Source organism: Madurella fahalii, assembly GCF_045866475.1.
Source record: "Madurella fahalii IFM 68171 DNA, scaffold_3, whole genome shotgun sequence".
Taxonomy (NCBI): Eukaryota; Fungi; Ascomycota; class Sordariomycetes; order Sordariales; genus Madurella; species Madurella fahalii.
Genome location: NW_027263973.1, coordinates 689124 through 700609, shown reverse-complemented (window position 1 = coordinate 700609; position 11486 = coordinate 689124). Strand labels below are relative to the sequence as shown.

At 55.2% G+C, this 11486-nt stretch overlaps 5 protein-coding genes across 5 annotated transcripts; 2 read left to right on the top strand and 3 right to left on the bottom strand.

Annotated features, from left to right (window-relative positions):
* Nucleotides 1–247: 247 nt before the first annotated feature.
* Nucleotides 248–2060, bottom strand: MFIFM68171_05719 (C2H2-type domain-containing protein; the record flags this gene model as incomplete). The annotated part of the gene is made up of 4 exons (XM_071061139.1): nt 248–285; nt 349–956; nt 1026–1716; nt 1781–2060. 4 exons carry the CDS (start codon nt 2058–2060, stop codon nt 248–250), a joined length of 1617 nt encoding a protein of 538 aa, XP_070917240.1.
* A 280-nt stretch (nt 2061–2340) lies between these two features.
* On the top strand, nt 2341–4230 carry MFIFM68171_05718 (uncharacterized protein; the record flags this gene model as incomplete). The annotated part of the gene is made up of 2 exons (XM_071061138.1): nt 2341–2712; nt 2782–4230. The coding sequence occupies 2 exons, from the start codon at nt 2341–2343 to the stop codon at nt 4228–4230; spliced, it is 1821 nt and encodes a 606-aa protein (XP_070917239.1).
* A 1307-nt stretch (nt 4231–5537) lies between these two features.
* On the bottom strand, nt 5538–6395 carry MFIFM68171_05717 (S-adenosyl-L-methionine-dependent methyltransferase; the record flags this gene model as incomplete). Its single annotated transcript, XM_071061137.1, has 1 exon — nt 5538–6395. The coding sequence occupies one exon, from the start codon at nt 6393–6395 to the stop codon at nt 5538–5540; it is 858 nt and encodes a 285-aa protein (XP_070917238.1).
* Nucleotides 6396–7637: 1242 nt separating this feature from the next.
* On the bottom strand, nt 7638–8585 carry MFIFM68171_05716 (Dihydrolipoyllysine-residue acetyltransferase component of acetoin cleaving system; the record flags this gene model as incomplete). Its single annotated transcript, XM_071061136.1, has 1 exon — nt 7638–8585. The coding sequence occupies one exon, from the start codon at nt 8583–8585 to the stop codon at nt 7638–7640; it is 948 nt and encodes a 315-aa protein (XP_070917237.1).
* A 1965-nt stretch (nt 8586–10550) lies between these two features.
* CUT1 (separase/separin) lies at nt 10551–11284 on the top strand (the record flags this gene model as incomplete). The annotated part of the gene is made up of 2 exons (XM_071061135.1): nt 10551–10733; nt 10796–11284. The coding sequence occupies 2 exons, from the start codon at nt 10551–10553 to the stop codon at nt 11282–11284; spliced, it is 672 nt and encodes a 223-aa protein (XP_070917236.1).
* Between the last annotated feature and the right edge of the window lie 202 nt (nt 11285–11486).

Here is an 11486-nt window from a genome sequence, read left to right as displayed (position 1 = left end):
ATGTCTTTTAAGGTCTCGTTTGCGACTCATGGTTATACCACAAGTCTCGCAAGCAAACCGCTATTGGGCGGAATCTGAAGTGGGAGTCTCAGGTTCAGAGTTCGATCTAACGCTTCTCGCCCGGTTAGACTCTCGATCGCTGTACGTATTTGATTGGATCTCGTCTATCCCAAAGGAGGTTGGGTCGGTGCGCTGTGCTTCCTCGGTCGCAGAATTCGTTGCACCGTCAACTAGGGGCTTCAGTGCGTTAGTTGTATATGTCGTTGGAGATAACGGGACCGGTTTCTGGATAACATTAGCCTACCTGCATCATGAGAGTCCGAATAATTTTGTGCACTCTTTGCAGACGTTCGCCGTTGGCATCCTGTAGGTCTTTAACATCCTTCTGTACATCGCTAGCATTCTCCTGCACGACGTTTGGTGTCCCGTCGACATCACTGCCCTCGCTGTCATGCCCGCTGCTCCCCTCATTTGTGTCCGTATGTGGTAGAGCAGGCGATTCCAGATGATCGGCAACATTTGGAATCCCGTCGACTTCGCTGCTCTCGCTGTCATGCCCGCTGTTATCCTCGTCCGTGTGCGGTAGAGCAAAGAGCGCAAGCGACTCCAGATGATCAGCAACATGCGAGCTATACTGTCGATCGGACCTGATGTGAAAGTCCAAGCATAAGGGACACTTTCCCCGTGCTCTCTTTGGATCCGGATGGCCGCTTAGCACCTGTAACGCATCGAGGTTCCGGGCTGCCGCCTGACTCCGATGTGACTTTTCAACATGTTGTTGGAATTCTTGGGCCGTCGAATATGTCTGTTGACACCCGTAAGGACAGCTCCAGAACCGCCAGTGTTCTTGCCTCATGTGATTCATCCAGTCGTTGCGTCGCGAGTACTGTTGCTCCGGCGTTGGACATGTGCTGGAGAGGCAGACATAGGGCTGCAAGTCCCTAAACACATGTTTTCTGAAGAATTTGGCGGTGGTTAGCCTATCTGTTGGTAACACAGACACTGTCGAAAGGGAGGGTGCATACTTCCATTCCCTTCTAGTGTTGACGGAGATAATCATGCAGCAAAATGGGCACTTGAACGGCCCATCGGTATGTTCTTTCGGCACACGAGGCACTCGCAAATGAGTTGCGTCTCCGCCAGATGGCGCGAATGACGTTCCGGATACTTCAGATTTGTTGTCATCCGCCAGTTCTGCAAATTCGCTGAAGGAGTCTTTAAGGTGAATAGGGATAGAAGATGCGACCGTCGTTGCCTTTTCTCTTTCACTACGCCTGTCCTGTTCGCTACCTTCTTCCTGCTCACCGTCGGTGTGTTCGTGGTCAGCATCCAACCCCTCGGCAAGTCTGGCGCAATGTTCCTCCCTGTATTTGAAGTACTGGCGCCGCCGTGCTGTGGCCCTTCCCAATCTCTCAGCAATCTTGACGTCGATGGTGGGAAACTTCTCTCTAACGTGCTTGATATCCCACTGTTCAAAGAGCTCAACGACATCTGATGCTGCTCTAGACCTGAACCTGTCGTGAGGCGCGGGGTTCCGGATTGTGATTGACAGTCTAAGAAGACAGTCGATTGTATGGCGAATGTCGTTCAGGATCTGGCCAACGTCGGAATCATTTTCGTCACCGTCATCCTGGAAATATGCTTTGAGTTCAGCGTCTGTTGCGTCATGCAGCTCTTCATCTGAAGCTACAGCGTCTCCCTTCGCCATAGACAGCCCTGGTTTGGTGGATTAGCATTCCGTGCCGAGTTAAATTCTGGGGACTGGCTGGATGTGCCAAACCTTCGTCAACCGACTCGCATAGATCTGTGAGGAGGGAGATGATGTGATTGCGAATTGATGATGCATCGCGAAGCCTGTATTCCAAAGAGCGAGATCTAGACGGACGGTGCGCCCCCAGATTCCCAGCCCACAGCTTCAGACGCGCAAGATGAGACGAGGCTGCTGAGCTTTGCGCCGGACTGTCACCAAGGGCTGCGTGAAGTGTCTTCAACGACGACAAGCCCCTGGCAACTAGCGCAGAGATCTGTGATTGAAGTTCGGGGCGCTCGAGGCCTGTCATGGTTGGTGACTGAACCTTGAGCAGTCAATACTCTGAAAGAACGGGGTCGTGGGTGAGGCGAAGAAATCGAACAGTTCGACAAGGATGAACCGACCCGCTGTCTGACGGCGGCGCAGCATAAGGAACGGCCCGTGGAACCCTAACCAACCACGAGAAGCGGGGTCAATTTTAACGCACCCTATGGGACTTCGTGGACATGGACATGGTTTAGCCCCTCACTACCATCTTTCTTCTCAGAGCATCTAAAGCACCCAACTTACCTAATCACCACCGAATCGCTATGTCAGGCCTTGAAGTGGCTGGCGTGGTGCTTGGGATCCTGCCCCTCGCAGTGAGGGCTCTCGAGGGCTACATGAGCGTTCTCTCGTCCATGAAGCACGCCCAGCGCAATCTGCGGGCGCTGGTCCGGGACCTCGAGACAGAGCAGCTCAGGCTCCAGACAACGTGCGAGATCCTTCTCGACGGGGTCGCCCCGCCATCCGTCATCGATAAGTTGGTCCGGACGCCGTTTGGGCCCGGTTGGAAGCCGTATAACGATCGCCTTCGGCTGCGACTCTGGACGACGTTTGGGAAGTTTGAGGAGCAAGTCGTCGAGATGCAAGAGGCCGCTGAGGAACTAAGAGCGAAATTAGGGTTAGAAGCCGACGGCAGCGTGTGTTCGCACCTTCTATCCGATGGGAGCCGTAGTTGAGAAACCTAACATTGTTGTCGTGGTACTTAGACAAAACTTACCGACCGGCTTACTATCAGTCGGGAGTTGAAGCGTGGCACATCTTTTACGCTCAGGGCAAAGGATTACGACAAATTGTTGACTAGGATTAAGACCGCCAATTCGGTTCTTCACGACTTAGCAGGACAGAATTGCAGTCTCGAACCTACAAGAAGACATCGATCCCAGACCCGGCTTATCCGGCTCACCCGAGAATTGGCGCGAAGCATCTTCAATGCCCTCCTGGGTAGCCTGGCCCCTTGTTCCTGCATAGGGTCACACGGTGTATGCCTCGAGCTCGAGCACAGAGATATTATCCTTATTCCGACGGACTCTGACGATGAGGTCGCGAGGAGCTTTAATTTCCACATGGTCCTAAGCGCCCACAACAACCCTACCGTGGTACACGACCCGAGTGCTCAGCCCCGAGCCATCCGTTGGCAGAGCATCCACGCCAGACCTGCAGATCTGGACGAAGCCAAGCCCGAGTCGACGTCCACAACTTCGCACCCGTCATGCCCCGTCACTACATCGGCATCCCGAAAGTCACTGCGCCGCATCACCTGGGCCAAGTCCCTGGGTTCAAAGCTGACGAGGACACAAAGTTCGCAAAGTACTAGCTCTACGTCGCAAACATTCACGTCTATTTCGTCTACACAGACTCTCGTCGAGATGACCGAAAGCCTGACGATCTCGTCCCAAGCCCCTCTAGAGGCGCAGATTTCAACAAATATCTCAAGCCTCTGCCAGATCGTATTCAGCAGCGGCAAGGCGCCTGCATTGGACCGATATGGTTACATTGCGGACGCCGAGCGCAGGTTTGAACTCCGCCCATCACAAGGCCAATACGAGTCTCGCACCGCAGTCACGCTCCGTACCTTGCTTAGCGATAAGAACACAAATTTACCACCGTTTGACTACCAGCAGAAACTCAGGGTCGCCTTGGCCCTCTCTGCCAACATGCTCCACCTCTTCAGCACGCCATGGCTTTCGAGAGTTGTTACCTTGGACGACGTGCTCTTCTTATACGAAGATACCATTACGTTTCCTGGCCCGAGCAAGGAGTCCGTATATCAACCATTTGTTATAAAGTCACTCCACCCGACAACAACATCACAGCGCGAAAACATTGGGAGTCAAGACATGCCAAGGCCGGTGAACCTGACCGCCCTCTCCCTCGCGGCACTCCTGATTCAGGTAATCATCGGGAGGGTGGTTGACGCGCTAGATATGACCGATAACATGGACATGAGCACTGTTCTCTCCAAGTACGAAGCCGGCAAACGGCTCAGCAGCGAGGTTCTCGAAAATGGTGGGCTACACTACGAGACAGTTGTCAAGTGGTGTCTTGACAGCGTCCTCGGAGTCGCAGGGCTGGAGAATGACGACTACTGCCAGAAATTCTATGGTGCGGTCGTGGCAAAGCTTGAACAAGATGCGACACTGACGGGGGAGGGATGACAGGCACCATTCCGATGCATACTCCTTACAGCGCCACGGCATCAAGACTAAATTTGGGCCTTGCCTCCCATAACTCGCAGCCAATCCCAACATATACGGTGCTAATGATCACGCGGCAGTGAGAGATAATCTCAGCCTCCGATCAACCGCCCTAAAGTCGGAAAAGCTTGGCCGTCATGCCTCTAAGATGCCAAAACTTTTGCACCGCATTAGTTGCCGGCTCTAATCTTCGTTATTCGGCTGGATCTAAAAGCCGGCACGTACCTCATCCTATCCAATACCCGGGGCAAAAATGAGATATGGGATCTCGTTCCAGCAGTAGAAATACTTATATCGACGGTCCCAAGAAGCTGGCCTAGCCGTCCTCGAGAATGGCTAGGCTCTCTCCCAATTATTGTCGCAAGGTGGATGTCATGGGCATCGATGCGATGTACTGCCCAGGTTGGGGATACGGGATCCTGATTGATAGGCATCTTCAACATTCAAGAGGCACATAACTTTGCGGCGAAGGCGTCAGTCGAGAAAGCGGTCATTAGGCTCCAAGAGATCCGTACCTTAAGCAGAACAGCGACCCCTCTCTTTGGCCCGGACGGCAGTTCCCTCTTCCGATGATCTTCACCATCCGGAAACACCTGCAGCTGGAGTTACCTACGCGAAGAGTATAATTAGAGCATGCTGTTGCCAAGCCGCTGAGGGAGGTCGCTGGCGTACACGTGGTTAAGCGGATCGTCGAGGACAATGCCCGAGCGAAAGAATATGGCCATAACCGACCAAGGCCCGAAGGTCGAGACTGCGCAAGTGAGCCATGGGAGTCGTCTGATGGACTCTTGATCCCGCTCCATTCCAGCGGGAATAATTCAGGCGGTTGGATCGAGCTCACCTGGAAATTGCCTACCTCTTCTATCTGTAAAGCCTTCTGAAACGCGGCCATGTGCCAAACTCTCGGTCTGGCCGGGCGGTAGTCAAGCTAATTCGGATCTAGTTGTATCCAAGGTCTGGTCCTGTGTTCTTGATCAATGGGCCAATTCACATTGGTTAGGAATGACAAGAAGTCATCTGGTCCAAGTGGAAGCCAATGGAATCCTCCAGGTATCAGATAGTGGCTTGGAGGGATTTCCAATATATCTTTTCATGTTTGGCTCGATTGACTCAACTACATCGACCGATTCCTGGCTGCTTACTCGCAGTGTACGTAATTATACAGCACCAGGCAGCCCGCGGAGTTCCGTCCCGGGAAACAGCGTAAGCGAAGCCCCCATAATGAAGTGTAGCTTTGCCTGTAGCTCCATCCTGCGCACTAACGCGATTCACTTCCTCGCCAGAACCACCCATGCCTCGAACAACACTCCTCCCTCAGCCTCGACCTCATCCCTCACAACCTTCTCCACCACCTCAGGCCACCTCCTCTCCTCCTCCTCAGTCCATCCCTTCCTTGCCAGCAGCATGTTCTCTCCCACCAGAAACCCCCTCAGCCCTTCCAGATCCTCCCCCTTCACCACGACCCTCTTCTCGAGCACCTGGACCCCTTCCTCCGCAAACCCGGCCTCCACCACCAACTTCGACAGCACCCCCTCGGCCATCATCTCCTCGTGCGGGATATGCATAGGCGGCAGGTCCGGCCTCACCATCGCCTGCGCGGCACGGACGAGGGCGCCGGCGGCGAAGCGCCGCCAGGTCAGCACGGCCGCCACGCCGCCGGGGCGGAGGGTGCGGTGCATCTCGCGCAGGCACCGCGGCGGATCGGCCATGGCGAAGACGCTGAAGTTGAGGAGGCTGTGGGTGAAGTGGGCGTCGGGGAAGGCGAGCGCGTGGCTGTCCATCTCCTGGGCCGTGACGGCGGGGGACAGGGAGGCGAAGGCGTCGCGCGCCGCCGAGACCATGGCCGGTACGCTGTCGGTTATGACAATCTCCGGGAGCGAGGCGGCCGGGAACGTCGACGCCAGGACTGACGCCGCCGTCCCCGGCCCCGCAGCGTTGTCGTGGATGCGGGAAGATGGTGTGATGGGGTGGAGAGAGGTGATGGCGTCGAGAGAGGAGACGAATATATCGCGCGTGCTGTTGCCGGTTTGTTTGGCGTAGGTCGCTGCCAGAGAGGAGAAGAATTTCGCTGAGGGGATGCCGATCATGTCGGTGTTGCCGGCGACGGTGCTTGGGGCGGTTGCCATTGTGGATTCCGAGATGGAAATTATGCAAGGTTGAGACTGAAGTTGCGAGTGTTTCGAGTGAAAGCGGATGCCAGGAAGGCAGAGAGCAGTTATGTAGTAGTTAGTACCGCCACCCCGGATGGGCCGGACTGCTGGCCTGGGAGGATTCGTGTCGGACCCGGCAATAGTGAGGATGCTCATTCGCCCGCTCGGAGTGGGATGCGTATAGCACCCTAGCCTCCCTCCCGATTACCCGAAGCGGAAATAAACCTTGCAAGCGAACTACTAGCATTTCTAGCTAACAAACTCAGAGAGCCCCCGCGCTTCTTTGTCCGGGTTCGCATTTGTGGAGTGAGTTATATACCAATTGGCAATGCCATTTCTGTTCCTAATGCGAGCCCGGTTGACACGATTGTGAGGGAATGACAAATATTACTTTAGGTGTTCTGGGCAAAGAACAAGATGTTGGTAGCAGCCGACGGAGAAGCTTCAGTGTTCCAATACCGCTGTTCATGTCAAAAGATGTCACGCCTGATTGACATGTCTCAAGCTTAAGGGTCTTTACTACAAACCCATAGTGTGTTAGCTACGACAGACTACGTTAACATGGAGTCCAGAAACCGTAGTATTGTGGTACATTCTTCTCCTAGGCCCAAAGTTCTTTTTTACCGGCTACTGTCCCAGCAGACGATCGACTACTTTTCGGACTAGCTTAGCATTTCCCTAATGAAAAGAATGTGTTCTACCAGATATAAGATATCAGGAAAGCTGGATATATTCCAAATTACCGACCTCGAATAATTACACCATCCCTACCGAACGCAGTCACGTCGAACAGACAAATGGCTTATCAATTAGGTCCAGTACTACCCCGTTGCCGACCGCTCACCCAAAATAACAGCCATCTTCACCGACATCCAAGACAATGTCCACTCCACATGGTCCCTCAGGCGCTGACGTGAGTGAGGTGATGGGATCCTGTATTAGAATACGAACGTGATTCTTCCGTTATGAGCTTTCTTTGTAAGGCCGGAAGAGTATTGTTCAAGTACCAATGGTAAGCTGCGTGTGAAACTTGACCAGGATATATAGTTTGTGATACAGCCGCGGGGCACTCTACTCAATGCTTGAGCAGAGTACGTTTATTAATTGGGGACATTGGTGGTTAGTGGAGATGGTCATGGAAGCATACATATACAAAGTAGTCTGGCAGCCTGAGTGCTCGCTCCCCAGGGCTGGTCTATGCTCGTCTGAAACTCGCATTTAACACACATCCCCAACCACACTCAGACTCTCAAACTCCTCAGGCAACTCCCTCCCTTCGACCCACGCCTTGACACCCTCAGCAAACAATTCGGGGAACTGCAAATCCCAAGCATGCACCGCCTCCTTCACCATCACGGCCCTACTCCCCAGCCTCTCAGTAATCCCTTCCTTCTTCCACACCTCCCCAACTTTCCGCGTAGAATCCACATCATCCTGCTTCCCCCCCGCGACACAGAGCACCCTCACGCTATCGATCCGCCTCACCTCCTCCCACCCAAGACACTCCAGAATGCTGGCATACACCGTCTTGATGACCACCCACCGCCGATTCCGGCTCATCTCCGCCTTGAGCTCCTCAAACCGCCTGTCCACCCCCCACCCTTTCCGCACCGCCCACCAGTACCATGCGTCCGGCATCCAGTCCAGCATGAGACCCAGCGCCCCGTACACCAGCCACGGCCGCTCGGCGAGGAACTTGGACAGGCCCGCGAACGGCGCCGCGCCCGTGGCGAACACGCTCAGGCACAGCTCCGGATACCGCCGGGCCAGGTCGAGGGCGACGAAGCCGCCCATGGACAGGCCGACGACGTGGGCGCGGCCGCCCGAGCCGGCGCGGCGGCGCACGAGCGCGGCGACGGCGTCGGCCATGGCCGGCACGGTGAGCCGCGCCGCCGGGTCCGCGAGCGACGCCGCCGACGCCGACTTGCTGTGCCCTGGCAGGTCGACCAGGAGGAGGTGGTAGTCGGAAAGGTGCGGGGCGACGAGGGCGTATTCGAGGTGCGACGAGAGCAGGCCATGGAGGAATATTATGGTCGTGGGGCGGGAGGGATTGAGGGAGATGTGGAAGAGGTCTTGCTCTTGGCCTTGCTCTTGGCCTTGTTGTTCTGGGTTGGGGTCATGACTGGGATCTGGGTTTTGCGGTGGGGGTGTGGCTGGGGAGGCCATTTTGGAAGGGTTGAGATGGGCTGCGATGCGATGGATAAGGTTGCTTTGGCCGCCTGTGTTGCACAAATTGTTGCTTTGTCGGAGGTGATCAACCTATGTTTGGGCGGTTGCTGGTAGGTTTGTTAGGTGATTATCCGGGGGGATGGGGGACGGGGGGAAGACGAAATGGTTGACTCTTGGCGGCGGGTCGTGAAGCCCCATGACCCGGCTCCCGACGCGAACCTCAATTCCCAGGGGGACATAGATGTTGCATTAACTGCTCAGCCACATCCTACGCTGCTGCCAAGACGCGTGCACAACCAAATATGTCAAACAAGCCAATTCCTAGGAAAGCAAACGTGAAGCGGGTAAAAACATGTTTACATAAGCCGGACAGAGAATATTGCTAAACACAACCTTCAAGGGCCTATCATATATCCCATGCCCTCGATTCTGTGTAGTATCATCGTTACTATACCGGTTTGCTCTCTGTTCCTTTTTTAGAGAACCCGGGAATTCATATCGGACAGTCTTTCTGCCGTTGCGGATGAGGAAGCATTTTCCCAAGATATGCTCTTCTCGATCAACCCCGCCGTTGTAGCCTCGCTATCGTCTTCACCTATGCCGACCTCAACCTTCCAACATCCTTCTTCATCCGTACACCTAGTTTGACGGTAGCAAAAGCTAGATGGCCGGGTAGCATCGACTGGGCGGCGGCGGGATATGTCCTCGGTTACTAAGACTATACTAAGACGTTTTTGAAGAGATTCAGACTGCCAAAGCAATAAATACAATAACTACATGCATGGCAGAGTTGCGGAATTGGGCGCCTACCGCAAGGATTTCGAAATGGAGAAGAGGAGTTGAAACCGAAGTTACGCGGCGGGTCTTAGACGGCTCTGACGTGGACATCGCGCCGTTGCCGTCTCCGATGGGTGACAATTATCGGTAGGAATGACAGCTCTGTACGCTATTGCTAGCACACTTGCTATCTTCTGGTCGATGTTTTCAATTTCCGTCACGCAAAGGGGAGGTATGCTCTCCAATTCGGCCAACGTTTTCGGCAATGCCACCAACGCCCCCCTCGAGAACACAACTTGTTAGCATAATCCTCGGTCCTCGGGACGTCGTTGTTACGTACATCGACTTCGATGCCAACGTGTCGGTGGAGTTAATTTATTCAGTCTACTAGCTTCCCTCAACAGGTTCAACGGCATTCGGCGGTTGCACTCGCAAGAAACCCCAATTTCGAGCTACTCAGCGCTCTCGGTCGATGACAATGGCTTTTTTGCGTGAGAACAGTCGTCCCCCTCAAAACGAGCCTCGGCACCCCGAGGCTTGGCGGCTCAAGAACATTGGATAGTTTTCTGAAACCGCCATTTCCAAGAGCCTAACCCCGCAGAAGCTGCACCTCCAAGAAAACCGGGGGAGGTCGAGATACGGGTTTCTGAGATACCCTACGTGGTATCGGTCTTTCTCGGACCAGGATTCCCTAGAGCGCCACGATGCACCTACCGAGATGATGATCTTGGGACTGGTACCGCTGATGGCAGCGGCTCTAATTAGCGTACCTCCACTCCACCGGTTCATCGATCAGACAGGGGCCGGCGCTGCAAATTCGCGTCGCCGACCGCTTTGAGTAAGTCACCCGATGTCGTGTGGAGAGCCAAACCCAAACGGGGAATGCTTGCGGCGGCCGCGGCATTTGAGCTCTAGGGGTAATGCGGCTCAAGGTCACACAGGGGCCTTGCTACCCCATGGGGAACTCGGCACTGGTGGAGATGGCTTCATGATGCGAAGAGCCGAGTTTCTTCTCGGATCGGATCTCAACTTCTCAAGTATAAGTAGTCGTCGAGTATTCTCCGAGATCATGTTTTCTCTCTGTCTCACCACGCAGCCTCAAGTCCCCAGTCCCAGTCCCAGCCCCAGCTTCCTCAACAGCTGATACAGCATCGCCATTCATCAACGCACAGTCCAATCGCAACAATGAAGTTCCTCCAGCTCCTCGCCGCTGCCGGCCTCACCGCCGCCCTACCCACTAGCCAGCCGGCCGAGGTCGAGGTTCGCCAGCTCTCGTCGACTCGCAACGACCTCGAGAACGGTAGCTCCAACAACTGCCCGCGAGTCATCTTTATCTTTGCCCGTGCTTCCACCGAGACCGGCAACATGGTACGCTCCACCCTTTCTCCATGCCCCAAAATTCCCACGGCTAACCAACAACCAACACGCAGGGTCTCTCCGCCGGCCCCAACGTAGCCGACGGTCTTGAGGACGAGTACCGCTCCTCCCTCTGGGTGCAGGGCGTGGGCGGGCCGTACAGCGCCGGGCTGGCCGAGAACTTCCTTCCGGCGGGCACGTCGCGGGCGGCCATCGACGAGGCCAAGCGGCTCTTCACCATGGCCAACACCAAGTGCCCCAACGCGGCCATCGTCGCGGGCGGCTACTCGCAGGGCACGGCCGTTATGTCCAACTCGATCAGCGAGCTGCCGTCCGCCATCCAGAACCAGATCAAGGGCGTCGTGCTCTTCGGCTACACCAAGAACCTGCAGAACGGCCGCCGCATCCCCAACTTCCCCACCGACAAGACCGAGATCTACTGCAACGTCTCCGACGCTGTCTGCTGGGGCAACCTCTTCATCCTGCCCGCCCACTTCTTGTACACGATTGATTCGTCGGTTGCGGCGCCCCGGTGGTTGATCCAGCGGATTGAGCGCTCTTGAATTGGTCGAGTCTGGCACTCAACTTGGAGGGGCGGGTAGAGAGGTCGGGCTGCGACTTGCCGATAGGGGTCCATGGAATGGATGAAGTCTGGAGCTGGTGGGGTTATGAGCGGCGAGAAACACACGGCGGCCGTTGTTGATGCCGCGGGATGATGCCGGATGATGATGATTCCACTTTTGTCTTTGTTTTCCTTTCCACATC